The sequence below is a fragment of the Ambystoma mexicanum genome, chromosome 7q (genome assembly GCF_040938575.1).
Source record: "Ambystoma mexicanum isolate Mex_15411 chromosome 7q, UKY_AmexF1_1, whole genome shotgun sequence".
Lineage (NCBI taxonomy): Eukaryota > Metazoa > Chordata > Amphibia > Caudata > Ambystomatidae > Ambystoma > Ambystoma mexicanum.
Window position 1 is genome coordinate 490,931,379 of NC_090941.1, and position 22,718 is coordinate 490,954,096.

The 22,718-nt window shown below is 47.9% G+C and overlaps 1 protein-coding gene across 5 annotated transcripts in view; it reads left to right on the forward strand.

Moving 5' to 3' along the window:
• The window catches only part of RCBTB1 (RCC1 and BTB domain containing protein 1), a 765,714-nt gene that overhangs the window by 576,315 nt on the left and 166,681 nt on the right, over nt 1-22,718 (forward strand). For all 5 annotated transcript variants that reach the window (XM_069640792.1, XM_069640789.1, XM_069640793.1 and 2 more), the window contains one exon: nt 13,449-13,600. In XM_069640792.1, the coding sequence (XP_069496893.1) occupies nt 13,449-13,600 (152 nt within the window). The remainder of the gene's footprint in view (nt 1-13,448; nt 13,601-22,718) is intronic.

Here is a 22,718-nt window from a genome sequence, read left to right on the forward strand (position 1 = left end):
CGAACAACAGACCCCGGGGCAATCAAATTGCCCCGACCAGTACGTCCACAATATGATGGTTTGTACTGGTTTCTGTTCATAATTTGGGACTAGCAAAGCCAATGGTGATTTTACATGCCCTGGGAGACAGTAGTCAGTCCCAGGGTATGGAGTCTATGTTGGGGGGTCACTACGACACCCCTGGGTTACGGCACGGAGGGTGCTATGTAACCCACATCAAAAAAACACATGAGACCCTAGGGAGTAAAAGACCCCATAGCCCATAAAACACATGGAAAGTTAAAGGAACACCTCAAATCATGTCTAAGAGTGAGAGCAGAAGAATCTCACTCTTAGCAGGAGAGAATAAAATAAACCCCAAAAATCCAGCAAAGCTGCTGAGGGACTCACTAGGTTTGGGAAATTAGCCTTACAGAGAATTCTCCCTAACACTCTTCTCCCTCAATCTGTGCCCAACCCCATCCAGGCAGAAGCGGAGCTGGCCTTGCAGCACACTGTTCCTTCTAGGCAGGCTGAATTATGGAGGACTTTTTTCAGGTTTTCCGTGTTTTTTTTTTTTTTTTAAGCACGTTGCAGGCTGGCCGAGAGAGCAACAGCTCAGCCAGTTTGCCCCTCCCCTTGATGCCCTTCCCATCCCGCCCATGCATTATGTATGGTCTACCCTCAAATGTACTGAGTCCTAGTGACTAGGACTATCAGTGCATATTTATCTGACCTTGTGTGGTTCTCCTGATTTTATTTTTCATTTCTGAAGTCCTGCGTTATTCAATTGCCTTCTTGCTATGTATCACTAGTAACATTTGTAGCTCTGCTTTTACGGGTCGTGTAATGAGGCCTTGTGGCTAGTGCTGAAATTCTTCACTAATCTTGTTTTTTTGGTTGGGTGTTTTAAATTGTAGCCCCTTTTTTTCCTTTCCATTTTGGCTCTATGTATTAACTGTGTAAAGTGCATGCAGGTCATAAATGTTCCTATGTGCTAAAGGGTTGGGAATACTGTGATAGTTTGTGTGACAACCTGGGTACTGATAATGACTGTGTAAATGCAATGTTTCACTGTGTCTAGGTTCCTTTGTCTCTTCTCCAGCTTTAGACTATCTGCCTCATCACGAGTTTGGCAGTAACCCTTAAATGCGGCAGTAACGCTATTACCGCCCCATTTATGGGGCCGCCAAATCACGGGATTGGCAGGTTTACCTCCAGCTCTGAGCTAGGGGCAAATCCGCTGTGATTTTTGTCGATTGGGCCCAATGGGGAATGGAAAATTCCTGAATGGGCCCAATGGAGAACGGGGGACTTACCATTCCTCCAAACCCATGATCCGGCGCTAATAGCGCCGGGGGGTTTGGTGGTAGGGATAAACGCCCCGGCGGTAATAACGCCGGGGTTAGCACCCAACTCCTGATGAGGCCCATATGTGTAGTGCCTATCACCAAAAAAGTAGTCTTGTGTGTTTTCTATGTGTACTGTGCAACTTTCCCGCTGAGCCCTCCTTACCACCCTGAAGTTAAGCCTGACTGCTCTGCCTGGCTACATACCTTTGCATAGATTTGGCTTCCCTTTTGGTTGAATTTGTTCTGCTATTAGGTTAGATTGTTGTACAGCTCTCACCAGACTGTTGTGTAACAATCTCCCTAAGAAGCACAAACGGCCTATTCTACTCTTTTATAATATTATAACCACTTTCATTTATAAAGTGCTTTGGCTGGACTCCTCCAACTAAGCATTGTAATAATATATGGTGTTATTACCCAGTTGAATGGTACTCCGTTATCAACTTCGGCAGTATGAAAGGCTGAACCGGTCCTGTCAGCATTTGAACTTGCATAGTGGCCCTATGTCTAAGTTAAACACTTTGGGCCTCGTTACGAGGTCCGTAGGGCGGGAACATTTGTTGGGAATGTGGCAGTCATTCCATTACCGCTGCATTTCCGACCGATCAACTATGAGATTGGCGGTCGGGTGGAGGATTTACCTCTAGCACATAGCTGGAGGTGAGTCAGCCACCATAGTGATGATTCTTTCGGCAAAATTACCACAGTGAAACTATCCGCCGGTGCTAGATATGCCAAAAACCCCATGAAGTTGGATAGACTCAAATATGGGGATTTACACTGCCATGCTGCCACTTGTAATCCCGTGGTTAACCCTTGGGACCAGGTAGCAATAACTTTAATCAATGTTGGTTGTAGTTAAGCGGAAATACCACAGAACAACTGCAAAACTCTTAATGAGGGCTTTTAACTTGTTAGCTATCCTACCGGTTTAACTGCATGCCTGGCTAGGTACCTTGGCTTTGCCAGAGGACATTCAGGGCAAGCTTCTTGACCTTTCTTTTCCCTGTAATGAGTATACCACACTATACTGAGCATTCATGCAATGTGCTGTTTGACATGTCTTCTGAATCTAACAAATAATTTTATTGCAAGTGTGACCAAACTTCATTCTGCCAAACGTAATGTACCGTTTAAAATATAATGTTTACCAAATGTGCATGTAAAGCATTGCAGATCCCTCAATTGCAAGCAAACATGCAATCATACACAGCCCAACCCATAATACTGCTACATATAATCTTACAGAACTATATATCTGGTAAAGGGGCAGATCTTACAAGCCCTTATAAAGCCCCTCCGCCTTCCCCATTCACTTCCCATGTCACACCCCTGGAGAAAAAAGTAGGTTATTGGTCAGGGTAAGGTGGCAAATACTGCGAGGGGTAGGGTATTTAAAGGGAAGCTTCTGAAGGGTTCAGGGTGGGCTAATTTCGTGAGGACAGGACGTGGAGCAGGATGTCCAAGAGACCAGAAGAGGAGAATGTGGAGGTTGTTAAAGGGGGTCTGTGTGTGTGGAAGTGAGGAGTGACTTGAGTAGGAGTAAGAGGTAATAGTGGTGATCGGAGGTGTAGTGGCAGTGCTCATGGGAGTAGTAGAGTAGTGTTGGGAGGAAGAGGTATTCGCAGTAGTAAGAGGTAGTAACGGTATTAGAGTGTGGTAGTGAGAGTAGAGCGAGAGAGAAGTAGCAGTAGAGCGTTAGTGTTAGTAGCAGTAAAGACATAGTGGTAGTGGTGGTAGAGAAAAGCGGTAGCAGAGTAGGAGTAGCGGTAAGAGCAGAGTAATAGCAGCAGAATGGTTGTAGTGGCAAGAAGACAGAGTGGTAGGAAGAAGTAACTTAGTAGGAGGAGGTAGAGGTAGTGAGTGGAGGCCTTGAGAAGCAGGAAAACGAGGAGCATCCAAGGGTGGAGGAAGAAAGGTGCAGTGTAACATCTGAGGGATAGCATTGTGGCTGGGAAGAGAATATCTTGGGATGCCAGAGTAGTGGCAGAAGGTCAGGTGAGATTATGCGTGCATGCAGAGCAAGTGACCCGGGGTGGAAAAAGGCACCATTCTGAAAACTCCCTTTAAAACACTAAGCTGGGCTAAGAGAGGAACAGCTAGAAAGCCTCTAGTCAGTCAACGTTTCAGAGATACCACCTATAGCCTTAGCCAGCGACAGACAGTAGGGGTCACCTGGCTGCAGAACTAACAACCGTTGCAGACGCCTGGGTTAGTGAGGCAGGGAAGACCAGAGCGAGAGGGACGGCCCTAGCACCAACTGTCCTAAATATCCTGGTAGGCCCTAAAGATCTCCCACAAGAATCTGCAGCCGTTCTGTCTGTATTAAGAAAAGACCCTTGGACTGACAGACTGGACTGGCGTCAGTATGATTCTTTACGGCAGACCCCGTCACAACTATTATGTAATGTTTTTCTGCAATGTACTTTCTGTCATGTATGTTCAGACTTCGAGACAATGACAATGGCAGTTAGGCACAATACAAATATTATGTACATGCAAAAAGCTTACTTTCATAAAGGACTGTTTTCCTTGTAGCATGTCAGCAGGAAACAGAAACCAAAGGTGCTAAGGTTCCATCCTCCATCTCGGAGTCCTTTCGGTTTTTCATCTTTTCTCAGATCATCCTTGCAGTCTTTTACCCTAGACTGTATGTTTCCTCTGAGTAATATTTTCCACAATCTAGATATAGTTATTGAAATGTTACACAAACTAACACTTACAGGATTCCCGATCATCTTTTTGTCACTATCGGTGTTCATGCTCTAGACAAGAAGGCCACGAAGGTGACCCTGCTTGGCTTATTGTGTCCTTGTTTCTCCTCCATAGCCCCAGAGGCTTCATGTACGGTTCACTGAAAGAGTCGGCATCAGTGGTCTTTCTGAGAAATATCCCTGTTGTGACAATGTGCACAGTAAGTCACAAGACAAATCCAATACTTTTTTAGTTTCTGTTACAAAAATAGAGGGTCCCTGTGCACCTTTCACTCAGCCCTTGAGAGGGCTTCCACTTCCGTAGCCCAGTCTCCCTACTTCAAGGGGTCATATTACAGTGGCAGTTCACTAGAGCAAGGTTACCCCTACTGTCTTGTCCATCCCTGTCCTAGGGAGGGACTAAAGATGTGACCTTATCTCAAACCTCAGGGACTTCCTGTGTTACTTGGCAGGGTTGTCTGATTGTCCTGGCACCCCTTTCCTCCAGATAACCATCTCTCAACTTTTTCCCCACTCTCCTCTCCCCACACCTAACTCCTGTCTCCTCCATCGTTCCCTCTGTCCGCTCTCCCCCTCTCTCTCTTCACTCCGTCTCCTGGTCTACTGTCTCACTCCCCCTCTCCTCTTGTCTCTACTCTCCAGTTCCTTCCTGATCCTAATCGCTCCACTCCAAATCTCATTACTCTCATTCACCTCCCTTCCTCTGTCTCCCCTATCCTCCCCCTCCATTCTCTTCCCCCTCTCCTCCTTCGCATGCTTTATGACCTCACCCGGACTTTTCTCACTGCCACCGACTCTGCTGGCTATTTATAGACCTCCCCTTCTTGCTTAGAAGCTTGCATCTGCTCTTGTTGGATACCAGTCAGCTGGTATTCTGGGCCAATTTACTTTTCTAAGCTATTCTCGTGGGCCAGCACTTCCCCTGGGAGCTTTCATAAGGACATTTAGCCCAGTCCCTTTTTTATTCGCCATCTTTGCCATGCGGTCATTGTGGCCGTTTGTTCTCTGTTCCCCTCCTGGATCAAGTAAGCCCATGCATACAAAGATTTTGGGGAGGTTGTGCTGGGCAACTCCCTGTTTGTTCCAGATGCTCTGTTGCTATCCTGCAGCTCCCCTATAGTCAGTCTGGGGTTTGAGGGGTAGGTGTTTGTTCTCTTATTCGGCTCCTGAATAGGGATGACAAGTCCATTCCCGTTTGGGTAACCAGTCTGTTCGATGCGCATGCCAGTCCATTGAGCCCAGGTCCACCATGGCACTGGTTTCCTGCAAAACATTATCCATTCCATAGATATGAAGAGTCTGATGCATGTTGTTTGCTGTAGTTTCTTAGGAACCATCTGAAAGAATCGGAAAACACCTGGGCATGACATGAGGTTGATGGGCATTGGGACGAAGACTGTGACACCAATTTATGTGTGGCCCCATGAATGCGGGGAGCCAGAGCCAGAGGTCCTCGTCAGCTCCTCCATATGACCCAGGCCGGGTAGGTCTAGCTCTGGAATTGCCCTGGTGGAGCACCTATCCCATGTTGAGAGGGGTCCTTGGCACCCTTGACAGGGTGAAACCTATGACTGTCACACTATCTCACGGGGTAAAAAAGCAGGGCTTCCACGTGGGTCACCTTGCATGTTTTCTGCATACGTTATTCTCTCGATGCTTCCTCCAGAGTAAATACATATTTTGTCCAAGAAGTACTCTGCAACCTTTTTGGCCTCATTGCCATACGCTATTAGTTTGCTTTATCAGGTTCTCAAACTGGTTGGGAAAAAGGGAGAGCAGGACAGCAGCAAAATGAACCATTAGCTTAACAGTGATTGCAGTTCTTAGTTCGTGTTCTCCTTTGCTCACAACACCTGCCATTCTATCCCCTAATCGTATACAGTGCTGCAGCCTTACAGGTACAGGCAAAAAAGCCTTTGGAACAACTTGTGGCAGTTGGTGACTTTGTTCAGGTGCGGTGCCTGTGAGCGATGAGACACATTATGTAGGTCCCTATTTCAAGTCTTTTGAAAATCTGCAATCTTTTTGGGCTGCTTTCAAGGCCCAGTTTGGGAAGGGAGCCATCCCCATGAAGGTAATTTTTCCGAAGTTGCCTTATCTCACTTTACTTGAGCTCCATAATAGCACTCTGAGTCTAAGCTTATTTCCACATGAGCCCTGACTATTCCTGTTTGTAAGCTAGTTTTTGAGTCCCTGTTTGAGGCAAGGAACAGATTTGCACGGTGCATCTCAGAGAACAAGACTACCCAAACCTGTTACTAATGATATAGTGTTAGCATCTCCAAGTTGCCTTCCAAGCCCCAAAACTTTTATACTCTCAGAAACTCTCACAATTCTGTTGGGGAAATTGAGTGCTACAATGGCATTTCTGCTTCCATTTCCTCTCCTGGTTTTTTCCTTCTCAACAAATGCTTAACGATTATGTCAGAGAGAGAAACATGTTCTCTACATTCAAATAACTGTCCTTCCAATTTCACAATATTAAGTGGATGCCTTTGTAGAATAGAGGTAGCATATAAGAAGCAACATTAATGTGTATATTTTCCAGAGGTACTCCTGTGTTTGCATTGCTTAAACTCCTCCAAGGGGTAATTTCTACCCTCTGCAATTTACTATGTTTCTGTACCAAGGATGTGTAGAAGAACAACTTAAAAAAAAGAGTGTGGATGCACGTTGTCAGAAAAGCGAGTTTATTACATGCAGATGGCTACAAAGGGTCAGTCCGCTTTTTGAAGCTGAAAACTCAATCCTTGCTCAGTTCAACAAAGTTACAGCTTTTATACACACAATTAAATAATTTACATAATTATACATACCAGTTACGTCAACCCACAATCCCCATTGGCTAACCCTATACAAAAACTCTAATCATCCCCTACATACGCTAATCCCATTGGATACATTTACTTAACACAATCCCCTTTTCCATGTGGTCTCATTACATAGTCAATCTTGACATCTCAAACAATTATGTGCATGGCCTCAACAAGATTTCCTAAATTAGAGGGAGGAGAGAAAACAGTGACCATTCCTTTGGCCGCACAATAACCTCTTGATCGCCTAAGACAAGTTGGCGTTCCAAACTGCCTCTTCAACATTCCTTAGCCTCACCTCATGCGACTTCCATCTTGAATGATATGGCTTCCTTAGCATGCATTATGCGTATCTTCCTGAGAATCCAGATGGTACCATAAAACAATGGTCAATGCCATTTCATGCATTTATTACCCTACCACAACTCGACCCTTGCAGTCTAACCGGACTCCACTGATCTCTCAATAACAAGACTTCGTGTTCTCAGGAAGTTTCTTCCTTGATATCTACACATCCATCTGGCCATATAACCCAACATAATGGAATTTCATTCCATCCGCGCCTCCTGAGACCATTTGGCCTGGTATACCATCTGCTCGACGTGGTTCGCTTCCTCCCCCTCGCTTGACATGGTCATCCAAACACCCGGGGGCTTAAGGAATACTCGGCCACTGCAAACCAGAAACTCTGCGGCCTAAAGGAGGCTGCAATCTTCGAAATGTTTATGTACAGACTGCAGAACTCCTAACACCATAATAGTTTAACTGCATATTCACTTTAAGTCATCTCAAGTCCCCACATGTTCCCTTCATAAGATCACTGCTTCTCTGTTGACAAACCCCTTCTCTCGCAAGCGCAAAGCCCCTCACACTTTACTCTATTTGCTACAAAGTTGTCCCCCACAAATAACATTTATTATTAAATTGTTGCTTATTTTGCTACATGATGCAAACTAAAATGTGTTCAAAACTATATCCCAAATCTGCTCACTACACAGAACACATGTTAATTGCAACATTGGCTTTAAAAAGCCACACCATAGGTTAATATAACCTACGTAGCGTAAACCTCTTTTCCTTGTTGGACATTCTACATGCTTCCCAACAGATAGATGGTATTCTCCCTCCCTATTTTCCACCTCCTCCAGCTGTCGCATATTGCGCCAGCAACGTATTATCCTTCTCAAAAGTGGCATGCTCTGTTGAGAAGGTTTACCCACAGTTTGCATTCCATGGGTGCCTCATAGCTTGATGGAGGTCCCACATCTTCCCATAGCTGACTTCTCACTGCTATTACGCATGTTCTTTTGTTTCTTGGTGTTGCCATATATCGTTGACAACATTGGAACACTTGGTCTCGTTTCCCAGATTAGATGCTGAATGCTGTGTTACTAGGGATTTCCATAAGAATAACCTCTGTAATTGCAGAGTGATAAGGCTAGGATCTGCAGCTAGTTTGAGAAGGCTTTTGATCCATCAAGTTCCGGTCTGCAGCCCATGACATAAGAGACCAACTAATTCTAGTGTAAACACAATGGAGTAGTGCAGCCTCCAGATCTATTATACATGATATGTTTAGAAGTGAAACGTATCCATTCCCTTGTACCAGTCTTGTGAGAAACCTGAAGGCGTTTCACCCGCTGGTTCCCGGAGATCTGTCGTTTAGGTGGCCAGGACACGGCCATAGCTATTGGATCCATTTACTGGGGGTGGACCAGTGGGGGAGGACAACCTGGAAGTGGGACACCGAGGGATGAGACGTGGTATCCCCTTCCCTGTAACAACTTTTCCCAATCCTACCCTGTAGGATATGTAGAAATTCGAGCCCCCCAACCCCCTTTCCCCACACAAACACTTTCTTACATGGTAAGAGACAGCAGACTAACACCAGAGCCATCTACCTGACATGTCCCAACACTCGGGTCAGGCAATTGACAATAACCATGCACACCTGACGGCCCTTTACCTTTCCCACAGGAATAAAAGGCGGAGCACAAAAGTACACCTCGAGCAAGGCTGAACGCACAAGGAGACAGCTACACCAAAACGGCAGTACAAAGGGAGAAGAAAAGCGGTGAGACGTGGAAAGATGACGAAGGGGGAATTACCCTTGACCTTTTCAACTCAGACCCGCAAAGCCTCCAGAAGGGAAATCATAAGACCGGGAGTTACAGCTGACATTTGGAGCAGTAGTCAATGGTACACAGGGACCTCCCGCATTGATAACGCAGGCGGAGAGGCAAGCTGGCTACTGTGGTACTCTCCTTGACTCCAGAGAACAAAGAAGCCAACAGGTTCAGCACAGCCGGTGAGTCTGAGGAAGCTGATATCAGAGCGAACTGTGCGCAACATTTTGAACACAAGAAGAAAGAACTTGTGTGTATGTTTAAGCTTTAAAGAAAGCCCAGTTGAGGTCAAGGTGCAGAGGGGACCGGTGCCACGTGGGCGTTCATTCGAAAGACTCTGGCTGGGACCTGTTTTTGAAACTACAGCAACCAGAAGGCGCTAGGAAAGGGAGGCATGAGTGGTCCTACAAGAGTCACGTGAAATCCCTTTTGCAATTGAAAGTCTCTGACATGTTGTCAAATGAAATCTAGGGGAAGGGAACCCCGCTTTCCACTACAATTATGAACTCTGATAATTGGTAAATGTGAACCCGACAGAGGGATACCGAAACAATTGTGAGCTGTGATAATTGGCAAATGTGAACCCGGCAGAGGGATGCCGAAAGAAAGCTAAAGAGAAAGCAACCCCGGTTTCTGATAAAACTGAGCAGTACATGAACTGTATTAGGAATACATGAACTGTGTTGAAGAAAGGCCGTAGTGAACCCGATGGAGGGAGGCCCATTTGTGCAAGAAGGATCCGAGCCTGGCAGAGGGAGATCCCAAGGGCGAAGAGCAATCGCCCCAAGAACTTTTGTTTATCTGTGTTCCATTCTACGAAAAGGGATGAAGAATAATACACATGAGAACAGGGCATCAACTAGAGTGTCACCTTGTAGTTTGTCTAAAAGGACATTAAAGCTCCTAAAGGTTACTAGCGAAATCTGAGAGGCCATAGTGAACCCGACGGAGGGAGGCCCGTTTTTGCAAGGAGGATCTGAGCCCAGCAGAGGGAGATCCTAGGGACGAAGAGCAAGGTGCAAGAACACAGAGAACATTTGTTTGTTTGTTACTTTAAATCAGTAAACCTTCTAAGGCAAAAGACTTTTGCAGGAAAGAGATTTAGCCTCTGAAGAGGTTTTGATATCGTTGAACTGAACTGTAAACCCACTGCTGTCGGGCCCCAGGAGTGTGCTGTGCTCGAGTCCCGCCTTGTCCCGTGCCTCAAACGTGAGGAAGGGAGACCCAGCGATGCCATCCTGACTTATCCTTTTGTGAACACTTCATTCTTTTCTGGTGAACATTATCCCACACTTATTTTGTAACTAGTAGTAAGGATTGGCAAAAAATAGTTTTTTTAAATATAGGCCCCTTTTATTTGACACTAACGCTGCCTTATTATTTGATGTTCGTAGCTTGCTCCCATCTTAGATTTAGGTTAGGTTTAAATTAGGTGTTTATTTCACCCATTTTATAGTTCAATAAACACCCTTGAACGGTGATCTCTTGTGTCTGTCTTTAATGTTGCCACCATGAGTTCCTTAAAGTCTGCTTTAGTTGGTTGACAGGTCTTCTATTTTTAGACCATCTTTGAATCCTTCCTGTCTTTTGCACCAATGGGCAGAGTGCCAGATCTACAACATACTTTAGAGAGAAAAGTTTCTGCCCAACACCCACTACCTCTGGCACACTTCACACACCTCCAAAACAGTATGACTTTCAGTTAGGACCACTTCACCTGCTCAGGAACATAAATAAGGATTTCAGACAAGGTGGCCCCCACGCTTTCTTTGAGTTTCCCCTGCTCCAGACCCAAGTGGACAGTTGATCTAGTGGATGGGGTTCCACCTGCCTCTCCTTAACTCACAAAGTGGAAGTCATGTATGAGCAATCCAGGCCATTCACTTTGGAGTGGAAAGGGGCTGACAAGATACAGGTGAACACTACGAATAAAGGGAATATCTACAGCAGAGTTTAGTAGAAGTTATAGATGTTTGCAGGGAAGTTATTATTTACCTACAGTAAGCAAGCCACTCCATAGGTGGAAACATTCTTAGGGGATCATTATGAGCTGGGGCAGTATTCTGGTGGTTAGTACGCCGGAATACTGCCCAACGGAATTACTGTTACCGCTGTAAGTCCCTGTTTTATTTTAGTCCATAGGACTCAGTGGGGCATTTTAAGCTGAATTACCACAGCAGTAATTCTGCCAAAAATGGGCAAAATGTCAGCATATTTACCTCCAGCTCATAGCTGAGGTGAATCCTCCAACTTTCTGACTAACTCATAGTTGGGCGATGCAGCAGTATATGGTAATACTGTCGCATTTAACCTGCATCGCCCAACTCGTAATGACCGCCTTAGTCTCCTATCTACATTGTTAGGGTAACCTGGAGGTTTACAGTGGTTTTGGGTTCACTGAGTCTCTGCATAGTCCACGTTCTTCAATGGGTACATGGCGAAGGGGCGGTGGTACAGTCTATTAAATTGATCTCTGCTGAACTGCTGTAATGGTCTCCAATAGGCGATAGCAGAAGAGACAGACCAAGTTATGATTGTGCAGGAAATCATCCAGATGCTTTGCAGGTAATGCAGTCAATGCTTAGGCACACAGCACTAGACCAGGTCATTCATGCTCATCTGGAAGAACTGCCAAAACTCGTATGTGCTATTATTTGGGGGTGATGTATGTTTTTTTATCGAGCTGGAACCAGTAGCAGGATGTCTCCGGTTGGGCTAAGTGGTTGGGAAGAGCAGTGCAGAGAGGCATGAGGATCTAGAAATGTTGGGCAAACCCTGTAGGTGTATATTCATGAAGGAAGCAGAAGAATGTACTGGTAATCGAATGCAGATTCTGGGTATGTAGTGGACTGTTTAATCTGTGAGTCACGGTCCAATGGGGAAAGATTACAGGAGAACGCAATCAGATGGAAACATAATTTTAGATTACAGTATACTTGACGTTTTGATTATTTGGTTTCATGGTCGATCGTTGCTTCTTTAGTAGCTGCTGGTCTGTCAGCGGTCAGGTTACTTGTGTCCTGTTTCTGGTGTCCTCCTTCTCTGTTAACTGAATCCATGCAGGAGTCTGCAAGCTTGGTCTCCTTATGGTCTAAGGGTTTTTGGGTTAGACTAGGCTAGCAGAAGGGACCATCATTCTTAGTCTGGATGTCAGGATAACCAGTTTCTACGGTTATTGAGGATGGGGAGGTGGGGGCACAGAGCTTAAGCCATTTATATGGGCCTTGAAAGACTGCAGGTCTCAGCAGTTCTTAGGTAGCCTTCAGGTTACCATCTTTTTCCTTAACTGGGACTTGTCCCCATGGAGTCTACCTGTATTTGAAGCAGAACCTCCACTTTTATGGTTTCCCTGGGGCTGGAACCCAGGGCCTCTATCAGAAGGTTGCATCCATTCAATCATTGTGGGGGGCACAACCTTTTAACCTTGCCACTTTTTCCAGGGCATTCTTATTCCGATGTGGATTCAGAACGAACTTCAGGCTCCATTCACAAAACCCTCTGCATATGAATCTATGGCCTTAAAACTCTGAGGCCTGCTGAGCCATGTCCATACACGGCTACATCTGTATCAATTTCCATAGGAACAACACCTGAATGCAGGACTATGCACCTGGTTTTACATGGGAGACGGTAGTAGGCTCACCTACAAGATAAGAGAACTGGACCCTCTAAAATTATGGAAAGCCCACCACCAACCAGTGAAAATGAAGTGCCCACAGCCAGCCGTCCAAGGAGAAACCCAAGTACATGGCCGTACCCTAACCCCGAGGGACCATTTGTCAAGAGCAGATTTGTTTTAGGAAGATCAATTCAAATAGATTGCAGCCAGTATTAACATTTGTTCACAGGAAAGTCACCACACCCATTGTGATACAGTCAAGTTTTACAAAGTGCTAAGCTGTCACTTATGCAATCTTTGGAAATATCCTCCCTGCTTACATTTGCAGACCTGATACCATTACTCTTTGGAGACTACATAGAGATCAGATGCTCAATCTGTAAAGCCGCTTCTTCACAGATATCTCTTTAACTAAAAGTGCAGAACCCCATGGCTCCACCAATGTTTACTGCTTGGTGCTCCAGGCTGCCACAGATATGGTTCTGTTAGTGACTTCGCATTTTGAAGAAAGTTACCACCTACGTGGAATAGCAGTTGTATTGGGTATCTTAAGAACTGTGATGAGTTGCTGCTTATTATGCAGTCCTGTATCTCTTGGAGACAGTTTACTTTGCTTTTCTAATGACATTGATACACTTAAGTGCATTACTGGAAACTTCTTAAATTATCTCTACCACTGGTAATATTCTACCAAGTAGGAGTTCTGAAGGTTCCTGTCCAGAGACCAAATTTCAAAGATAAGTATCGCTTTCATTTAGAATATTCTTTTAAGAATAAAATATGCATGCATGATATATATATGTTTAATTGTATTTATAGCAGAATTTCCTTTTTTTTCTATGCAGGTGTGAACATTTTCGCACAATGTTTCAATCGTACTGGAATGAGGACATGAAGGAGGTGATCGAAATAGATCAGTTTTCTTACCCAGTTTATCGTGCTTTCCTTGAGTATTTGTACACAGACACTGTAGACCTTCCTCCTGAGGATGCTATAGGTACAGTATTTTTATATCCTTTGTTTACATGTAAAAACTGTTAAATGTAATGTGACTACTGTTGACTAGGTATAAATAGTTATATCTTTTTGCCCGTGGATACAGTATATAATTGGACAGGTTTTGTAATTTCCAACTTGTAAAAAGAGGTTGTTTCATAAGGCCTGCAAAAGGCAAGATAATGCCTCTGCCTACAGTAGACCCTCATAGCCAAGATTGCCTCATGTTACTGTTTTTGGCTGCAAAACCATAGTCCAAACCCTTTTCCTTCCTAAGAGTGAAATTTGCCTACACTGTCATGCTTACCATTGGGAGAGCCAGGACTAAAGTATAACTTTGTAGTAACCTGAAGCAGCCGACCCGGTGAGTCATTAGAGGAGAGGGAGAGTGGAGGAGGCGCTGGAGAGACTTCACCACGGCTCCGTGCGGCGCACATGGGAGCTGGAAGTGTAACAGCCCGTCTTCCCTCCCCCCCCCCCCTGGTTGTACAACTGTTTGGGCCCTGTGAGGCCTGAAGAGCACGCAGGAGGAGGCCTGGACAGAGACGTAAGACTGCAGCAGTGAAACCTTTTGCTAAAAACAAGCTTGGAGCAACAGGGCGGTGTCAGACCTTGGCCCCAGACCCAGACACATATCGTCTGTCAGGCAGGGAGGAGACGTTCTCACCAGAAATCAGAAGGGGCCCAGATACACCTGGACCCTGCCGGGCCGTGGATTCGGGGCCTGAAGTCCCATTGCCTCGTCGGAGTGTGGGGAGGTGGCTCGGAGGTGACGGGGAGTGCGAACCTGGACACAGGAGCTAATCCACAGGAGGGGAAAGAAGCAGCGGGACGTGTACCCTCCCAGCGACACCCAAAATAGTGCTGAACTGTGAAGCTCGTGCCTGGAAGAGGCGAGGGGCACCAGGGAGTCAAGTGCCTTTATTGGATCAGAGGTGTGATTGCGAGGGGGCCCACAGTGGTCCTTTGGCGTGCAGAGTCTCGTGGATCACCCTCCACGGCTGCATTGGAGGAGAACAGGGGACCACCTGGACATAGAGGTGCCGCACGGACGAGTGTCTTGTCACTTCAGCGCTTCTGGAGAAGCTCAGGCAGCGGCCATGGGAGAATTCACCTAGACCAGAACAAGATGGCTGCAGGAGGCAGTACGCCTGTGCTGGCCTTGACCAGAGATGATCTAAAGGATATATTTCAAGTGATCAAGGCGATCCGGACTGGCATTCAGGCCTCAATCTGCGACCTCAAGGGCCGCGTTGATAAGCTGGAAGATAAAATGGAGAGGATGGAGAATAATCACTTGCAGGTGGACCTGCTAGACCTGAAATATGAGGCACACCTGGCGGACCTGGAGGTAAGGGAGGAGGAAACCCTCTTGAAGTTGGATGACCTGGAAAATAGGGAGCATCGGAACAATTTACGCATCCTTCATGTCAGAGAACAGAAGGGTGAATCGGCGGCAGAGGTGAGAAGGAAGGTACAAGGTCTGATCAACCAGCTTTTTGCTTTGGAAGGCGGGAAGGAGGTACAGCTGGAAAGGGCCCACCGAGGCAGTGGTGGAGGAGGCAAAGGCCCAAGGTCTATAGTGGTCTGCTTCCTAAGGTACCAAGAGAAAATTGAGCTAGGTCCTGAAGAAGGCGAAGAGTCTGGGGAGCTTCCAGTACAAGGGAGATACAATCGGGGTATTTCAGGATCTGTCAGGACTCACCTTGTCCCGCCGAAGAGACAGCTGCCCTCTCACGCAGTGGTGGACTGAAAAGGGAATCAGATACCACTGGTCCTTCCCATTTGCCCTGGCATTCAAGAAAGGAATCTCGGATACCCGGACTATCGGGTGACGAGTGGTCAGGAGGCACATCAGGTTCTTCAAGTCCTCAAGGGAGAAGACTCGAACGAAGGCCCGGAGGGGGTGTTGGTCGCACCGGTGGAGCAGGGTGGACCGGTGGGGCCGCAGAGCGCAAAGAAGATGATGCCGGGTAGCATGAAGTTTAAAAAGCTCAACACCCCTCCACAGAAGAAATCGGGTGACTCTTTATGAAGGAAAGGGGACAGCACGGCATTGGCAGAATAGAAGGCAAAATCATGCATGATATTAGACTGGGGGGACGGGAGGAGGTAATTGAAATGGCGGGCGAGGCAAGCAATCGCCCCTAGTGGCCCATCATAAGGTCGGTGTCTTGGAAGGGAGTTTGTATTCTGTTGCAGGGAGTGCAGGGGGTGAGGGAGGTTTGGGGCTGTTAGAAGAGGGTTAGAGTGAACATACTGATGGAGTTTGCTACACCGCAATAGGTAAGGTGGTTGAGTCGCGAGTTCATGCGCCCAGGTGGCGCACGTGAGGGTGGGGCCCGGGCCGAGGTTCTCAGGATGGGAACACTGAATGTTAAAGGCCTGAATTCACCCACCAAGCGCACGCTGCTTGGAAGGGAAATTCAGAATTGAGATCTCTATGTGCTGCTGGTGCATGAGACACAGCTGCTTCAAGGGGAGGAAAGACGTATCCCTGGGGCTCATGTTGGACAGGCTTTCTGGGCCTCCGGGCCTTCCAAGCGGGGGGGGGGGTGTGTAGGCATCCTGAATAGGAGGATGCGGATCGTCAATCCACTGGTCTGGAGGAGGGCTGACAGGAGGGCTCTACTGATCTCTGGGTCCCTTGAGGGTGTACAACTAACCATCACCCCAGTGTATTGCCCCAACACAGGATAGATGCAGTTCCTACGGGAAGCCATGGGGGAAGATACTAGGCTGAGCGGTGGGCCTATTGCTACTGGGGGGAGACTTCAACATGTGGGCAGATCGTGCTATGGATCATAGTGGGGAACAGGACACTGCAGGAGGTGGGGTAGGACAATTGGATGGGGGACTCGCAGGGTGTATGTTGGACCAGGGGCTGGTAGACGTATGGAGGGGGGAAATGTCCTCCTGCGGAAACGGGCTATACTTTCTTCTCCTCTGTTCATGGATCCCGAACAGGATCAACTATTCGTTTGTTGGTCGGACCATGATATGGTGGATATGGGTATAGCACTGACCGGACTGAGGCCCTGGGAATCGTTGTGGTGGTGCAACAATGTTTTGTTGAAGGACGCTGTCTTTGCGAGAGAAATGCAAGAGGCGACTGAAGAGTTCTTTCGTCTTAATGACACAGGGAGGTGGAGTTGGGCATGACATGGGACGCAGACAAGGCAACATGGAAGGGCCTCATTACTCAGGAGGGCACATCCAAAAAGAGAATCTGGACCCTTCAGGCTGAAAAACTCAGGGGAGAGATTTGTAAGTTAGAGACGTCAGAAGGCGTAGGGGAAGGCGAGAAGGAGGAGGACTTGGGGCTAGCAAGAGAGATGCGTCAGGAGCGGAGAGACTTGGAGGTAGGGAAGGTGATTGCCAGCCTGCAATTTTTGAAACAAAGGTATTACGAGAAGGGGGGATAAGGCTGATGCCCTATTGGCAGCCAGGCTTCGGGGTCAGCGGGTGGAGAGGTTGGTATCCGGGGTGAAGGGCAATTGCGTTCTCTTGAGGAGGATGTGTTTGCAGGAATTTGCCACATTCTATGAACACCTTTATATAGGGCAGAGGGAGGACAGATGAAGAGGAACTGCGTAGATATTTGGGGGAGGTGTCCCTACCGAATCTCCAAAGTAGTGAGAATACGGAAATGGAAAGGCAGATCACCCAGGAGGAAGTGCTGAGGGCAATTGGTGGGCTTAAACTGGGGAAGGCCCCTGTGGTTGACGACGGGTATACAGTCAGTTTCTACAAGACCTTTGCGGGATCTCTCGCTCAACATCTGGCAAAATTATTTCATCACATTCTGACCACAGGGAGGTCCCCCCGAGGGCTCCCACCTTCTTTGGGGAGGGCACTAATAATGGTCATACCAGAGGCGGGCAGAGATTCTGAATGTTGCAAGTCCTACCGTCCCATTTCTCTACTTAACGTCGACGCTAAAATCTTCACGCAAGTGCTTGCCACGCAGATGGAGGGCCTCATGCCGAAATGAGTCCACTCTCATCAGGTGGGGTTCATTCAGAGTAGGCAGGGGGCCGACACCTTGCGTAAGACACTGTATTTGATGGCAGCCTCAACAGGGAGGGAAGAGAACCCGGTGCTGCTAGCCCTTGATGCCGAGAAGTTTTTTGATCGGGTGGACTGGAGCTTTCTATATGGGGTTTTGCAGAAGTTTGGGGATCGGATCCTTAGAGGGATACAGGCGCTCTATGTAGCCCCAGCGGCATGGGTGACTGTTAAGGGGCGGTTGTTGAGGTTTTTCGAGTTGCACAGGGGGACGAGGCAGGGTTGCCCTCTTTCGCCTTTTATTCGTGTTAACGATGGAGGTGCTTGCCGAGCGGTTAAGGATGGCCGTGCAGGTGGAGGGCATCAGAGTGGGCAGTATGGAGTTCAAATTGGGACTTTATGCGGATGACGTGTTGGCTGCACCTAGTGGACCCCACCAGCTCTGTCCCTGCTGCCCTCGCAATAATTGAGGACTGTGGGCGGTTTTTGGGTTTTAAGGTCAACTAAGAAAAGTCTGTAATCTTTGCCGCAGATGATTTTAGGAATGTTGAGGCACTGGAAAAGCAACATCTGCTCCCAGCAATGGTGGGGGAATGGCTCTGGGCCCCTAGGGGGAGGCTCCCGAGGAGAATCCGAGAACACCCATTCCTTGTGGGCTACTGGGAGGTGCTGAGCATGGGAGGAAGAACGGGTGGGATCACCACCTGACCGTCCCCGATTAACCATATTTGGGCTCTCCCGGTGAGGGACGCTATACCGGAGGTTGCGAGGTACCAGGCATGGTTTGAGGGAGGACTCGCTTGGGTGGGCCAATTGTGGAAGAGAGGGAAATTCATTAGTATTCAAGAATTAGAAGAGGCCCTGGACATAGGTAAATTACCAGTGCCCCTGTACCTTAGATTAACACTTAACAGCAGAAAAGTGAAAGGATCTGATTCAGAGGGATCTCACACCAGTGGAGTAGATCTTAGACGAGCATACGGAAATGAAAGGTCTCATCTTGCGTCTCTATGGGGCTCTGTTAGAATCAAGGGGGGCGGAGAGGGTCCAGTTCAGGGACTTCGCCGGAAATGGGAACGGGACCTGGGTATGGAATTGGATGAAAACCTCTGGCAACAGATGTGTAGGGAGAGCCTTTAAGACTTCAATATCTTGCCAATATAAGCTTCATGGCCTGAAGCTACTGCACTGTTGGCAGTATGACCCAGCACGTCTCTCTACGATGTTTCCCACAGTGAACCCCCAATGCTGGCACAGCTGTGGTGATGCAGCAGACTATTGGCACATGTGATGGGACTGCTCCAGAGTGCATATGTATTGGGCAGAGGTCCTGGACGCGGGCGGAGGGGCACGGGGGGCTCGGGCTTGACCCCATGCCGGTATTTTTTGGTCTCGAGAAACGGGAGGACCGATTGCACGTCCTCCCATCACTGGTGCATTTTCTCCTTCTGGCGGGTTGGACATGTCGTGCCAGGTATTGGAAGAGGGCGACTCTCCCTACATTGAAAGAGTGGACCAGCACAGCAAGGGACTTATATTTGATGGAAAAGATCACAGTGGCAGTCCATGGAGGGAGTACAACCATATAAATCGAATGGCAACAATTTAGTAATACCTTCGGGTGAGGTGGCAGAGGGGGGATGACACTTAAAGCAAGACCCGGCCTGGCCCGGGTAGACGATAGACAATAGACGCACCACACGAAGTACATTATGCTGGGACTCGTGCTCTCGAAACCACCCGGACATTGATCCATTTGTTTGCAGTTTTAAAACCCAGATGCAAGGAGAGCTGTTCACTCAGTGGGTAAGGGGGGATTTGGAGTGGGGGGGTTTCGGGGGAAAAGTTATAGCATCAGAATTGTTGATAGAGGGTCCGTCTCTTGTGTTGAATTGTGTCACTGAATGTTTGATTGTGCTTAAAAATCAGTAAAATTCAATTTACAAAAAAAAAGTCCTTTACACTCTGAATATAAAATGTTCCTACGACCACAAGACGCTACTTGATATAGTTAAGAACAACCCACGCTCTCCTAAACCATCATATTGCAAATCACGTCATACTATGCTTTAAATAAGATACGAAATAGCTAATTTTATTGTAAATATCAGCTGTAAGTCTGCAGAGCACTATTCTCGTTCCTAATTTGACTGTTACTACAATTGATCTTTTTATATTTTTGGAGATGTTGTACAGATTGAGATTGCGTTATATTGATTGATTTGGTATTTATAATGCGCCTATACAAAATGGGCCTCATTACGACCCTTGCGGTCCGGAAAGAACGGTGGCGGTAAAACCGCTGCCACCGTTCTTTCCGGACCGGCTGATTCAGAGTCCTGCAGGTGGGAGGTGTCACTCCCACCAGGTCTGACCTGGCAGGTTTAACACCACCCGCCTGCAGGCGGACATGGAAACACCGGCTCTGTTATAGACGGAACCAGTGTTTCCATGGTCCCCATCCCCATGGAGTCCTATGGGACTCCATGGGAATGGGGACTTACAGAATTCCACCTCCGGAATTACCGGGTCACCGGGGTTGTAACGCCCCATTGATTCTGGGAATCATGGAGGTGGAATGGTAATACGGGTCCGGCGGTAGCCTGCCGGTTTTTCGGCACGGTTACCGCCGGACTCATAATGAGGCCCAATGTGTTTCGAGGCGCAACAAGACAAGAGGGTGGGGAACATGGATGACCAAACAAAAACATTCCTACTAGGTCTTGTGACATTTGGAACGTGCAAGTGCAGTAAGAGAAGTGCAGGGGAGAGGGGAAGGAGGAAGTGCCGGTCAGGGCTGAAGGGCCTGTCAGAAAAACGCGAGTGCCAAGGGAGGCCATGTGGGCATAGCCAGGGAAAAGCAGAGAGTGCAGTGGAAGGAAGGGCCACAAGCTAAGTGCAAGTAAAGGGGGCTGGAAGGGCTACACACATGCAGGCCCAGCCAAGTAAGTGCAACAGAGGTGTCCAGAAGGTCAGGTGCAGGTGAGAGGGTTGTGGAGGGGGGGTGCGGAAAGACCAAGTGCAGGGTAGACTGGAATGGGGAGGGGCTGGTGCCCTGAAGGTCTTGAGAAGCTTCCGGGACTTGAGGAGATCCAGCTCAAGTTTGAGAGGGATAAGGAGGCCATTCAGGAGGGAGGCACCTGTGTAGGAGAGAGATCTACCCCCCACTCTCTGCTTGGAAAAGCTTCTCATCTGTAGAGAGTTAGAGCTAAACGACCGAAGGGCTCCAGCATGATGATATTTAGGTAGAGAGAGTTGGATGTAGAGGAGTCACAGAGCCCAGAAAGCCTTATGGATGATGCAAAGGGTCTTGAACTTGATCCTCGCAGCAACCCGGGATCCAGTGGAGAGATGTTAGGGCTGGAGAGATTCGGTCCCTGGGCTTAAGGCCAAGAATAAATCTTGCCGTCCTGTTCTGGATTAGTTGAAGGGGGCGAAGGGAGGAGTTAGACAGATTAAGGAAGAGGCTGTTGCAGTAGTCCAGCATGGAGAGGACCAGAGCTCTGGAAAAATTGAGTTTATGGGCAAGGAGAGGAAAGGGAGAATGCCTCTGAGGAGGTGAAGCTGAAAATGGGTCTTCGTGGCAAGGTCTGTGATCTGAGGAGAGAAGGAGAGATAGGAGTCGAAGATGACTCCAAGGAGGGTGAGGGGGATGGGGACAATGGAGGGCCGCTAGAGTGTGGGAGGGAAATTGGGAGCAGAGGTCCCAATGAGAAGGATCTCTGTCTTACTGGCATTAAGGCTGAGATTGTTAGCAGAGCACCATGCCTGAATAGCAGACAGGCAGTCGGAAATGAGAGAGGAAGAGGAGGAGGGATGCTTAAAGGAGAGCTGCGGGTCATCCGCATAACACTGGAAGTTAGGAAAGAAGGTGGAGATCAAGTGGACTAGAGGAGCCATGGAGATGTTGAAGAGCCAAGGCGAGAGGATAGGGCCCTGAGGGACTCTGCAGGTGGAGAGTGAGATGGTGGAGAGAAAAGGGCCCAGTTGAACCTGGGAAGGTCGGTCCGAGAGGAAGGGGGTCAACCAGTCTAGAGCCAGCTCAGTGATGCCACGGGTATCAAAGAGCCGATTTATTAGGTTGCCATGATTGACCGTATCAAAGGCAGAGGGAAGGTCCAGAAGGATGAGAATGGGAGGAGAGCCGGGCTCGAGATTAGACAGTAGGTCTTCACAGGTGTTCAGGAGAGCAGTTTCTGTTCCTCTGGCAGCTCTGAAGCCAGACTGATGGTTGTGGCGACAACCAACCTATTGTGTGGTGGGTGAGTTGGGAGATGCCCTGCTTCTCCAAAAGTTTGCTGTGGAAGAGGGTAATGGAGATAGGGTGGTAGATTGCCGGACAGTAAGGGTCAGCAGAAGGCTTTTTGGGGAGAGGGTGCACAAGGGAGTGCTTGAGGAGTGAGGGGAAGGATCCAGTGGCAAAGGAGTGATTGCAGAAATCGGCCCGGGCTGGAGCAAAGGAGACAATGTTGTCCTTGATAGTTCTTTAGGAGCAGTGGAGCACCTGTATGGATGAGACCTTCATAGAGCGGACTTGCCGAGAAAACTCATCGGTGTTATGGGAGAAAAAGAGGAGGAGAGCGGTCGGCCAAGGGAGGCCTGAGAGCGGTGAAGGAGAACGGTGAGGAGTAAAGGAGAGTGAGGACAAGATGTCCTGAGTTTTAGAAATGATGTGAGAGGCCAGAGAAGTGTAGAGTGCCACCGAAGGCAGAGGAGAAGTGGAAACTGCAGTGGGGTTGGCGAGTTCCTTGCAGATTTTGAAAAGTTCAGACATGTTTTTAGGAGCCGCAGAGATGCAGGCTTTGATATTGGCCCTCTTCTTCAAGCAGATGGAGAGTCTGTATTGCCTTTGGAGCAAGCAGCAGGCCAGTTTGTCAGAGGATGTGCTCGAGGTCTGCCTCTTCCGCTCTGCCCTTGCGTTTCAGAGCACCAGGTTGGAGTCATACCAGGAATTGTACCTGGAGGCAGGTTTCATGTGGATCCTCTTGACCGGGGCAAGGATGTCCAGAGTGTTGGAGATGGAGAGTTGAAGGTTAGTAAGGGCTGTGTCATAGTGAGAATTAGTGGTAGGAGCAGAGGGGGCAGTGAAGGTGGCGCCAAAAGCAGCAAAT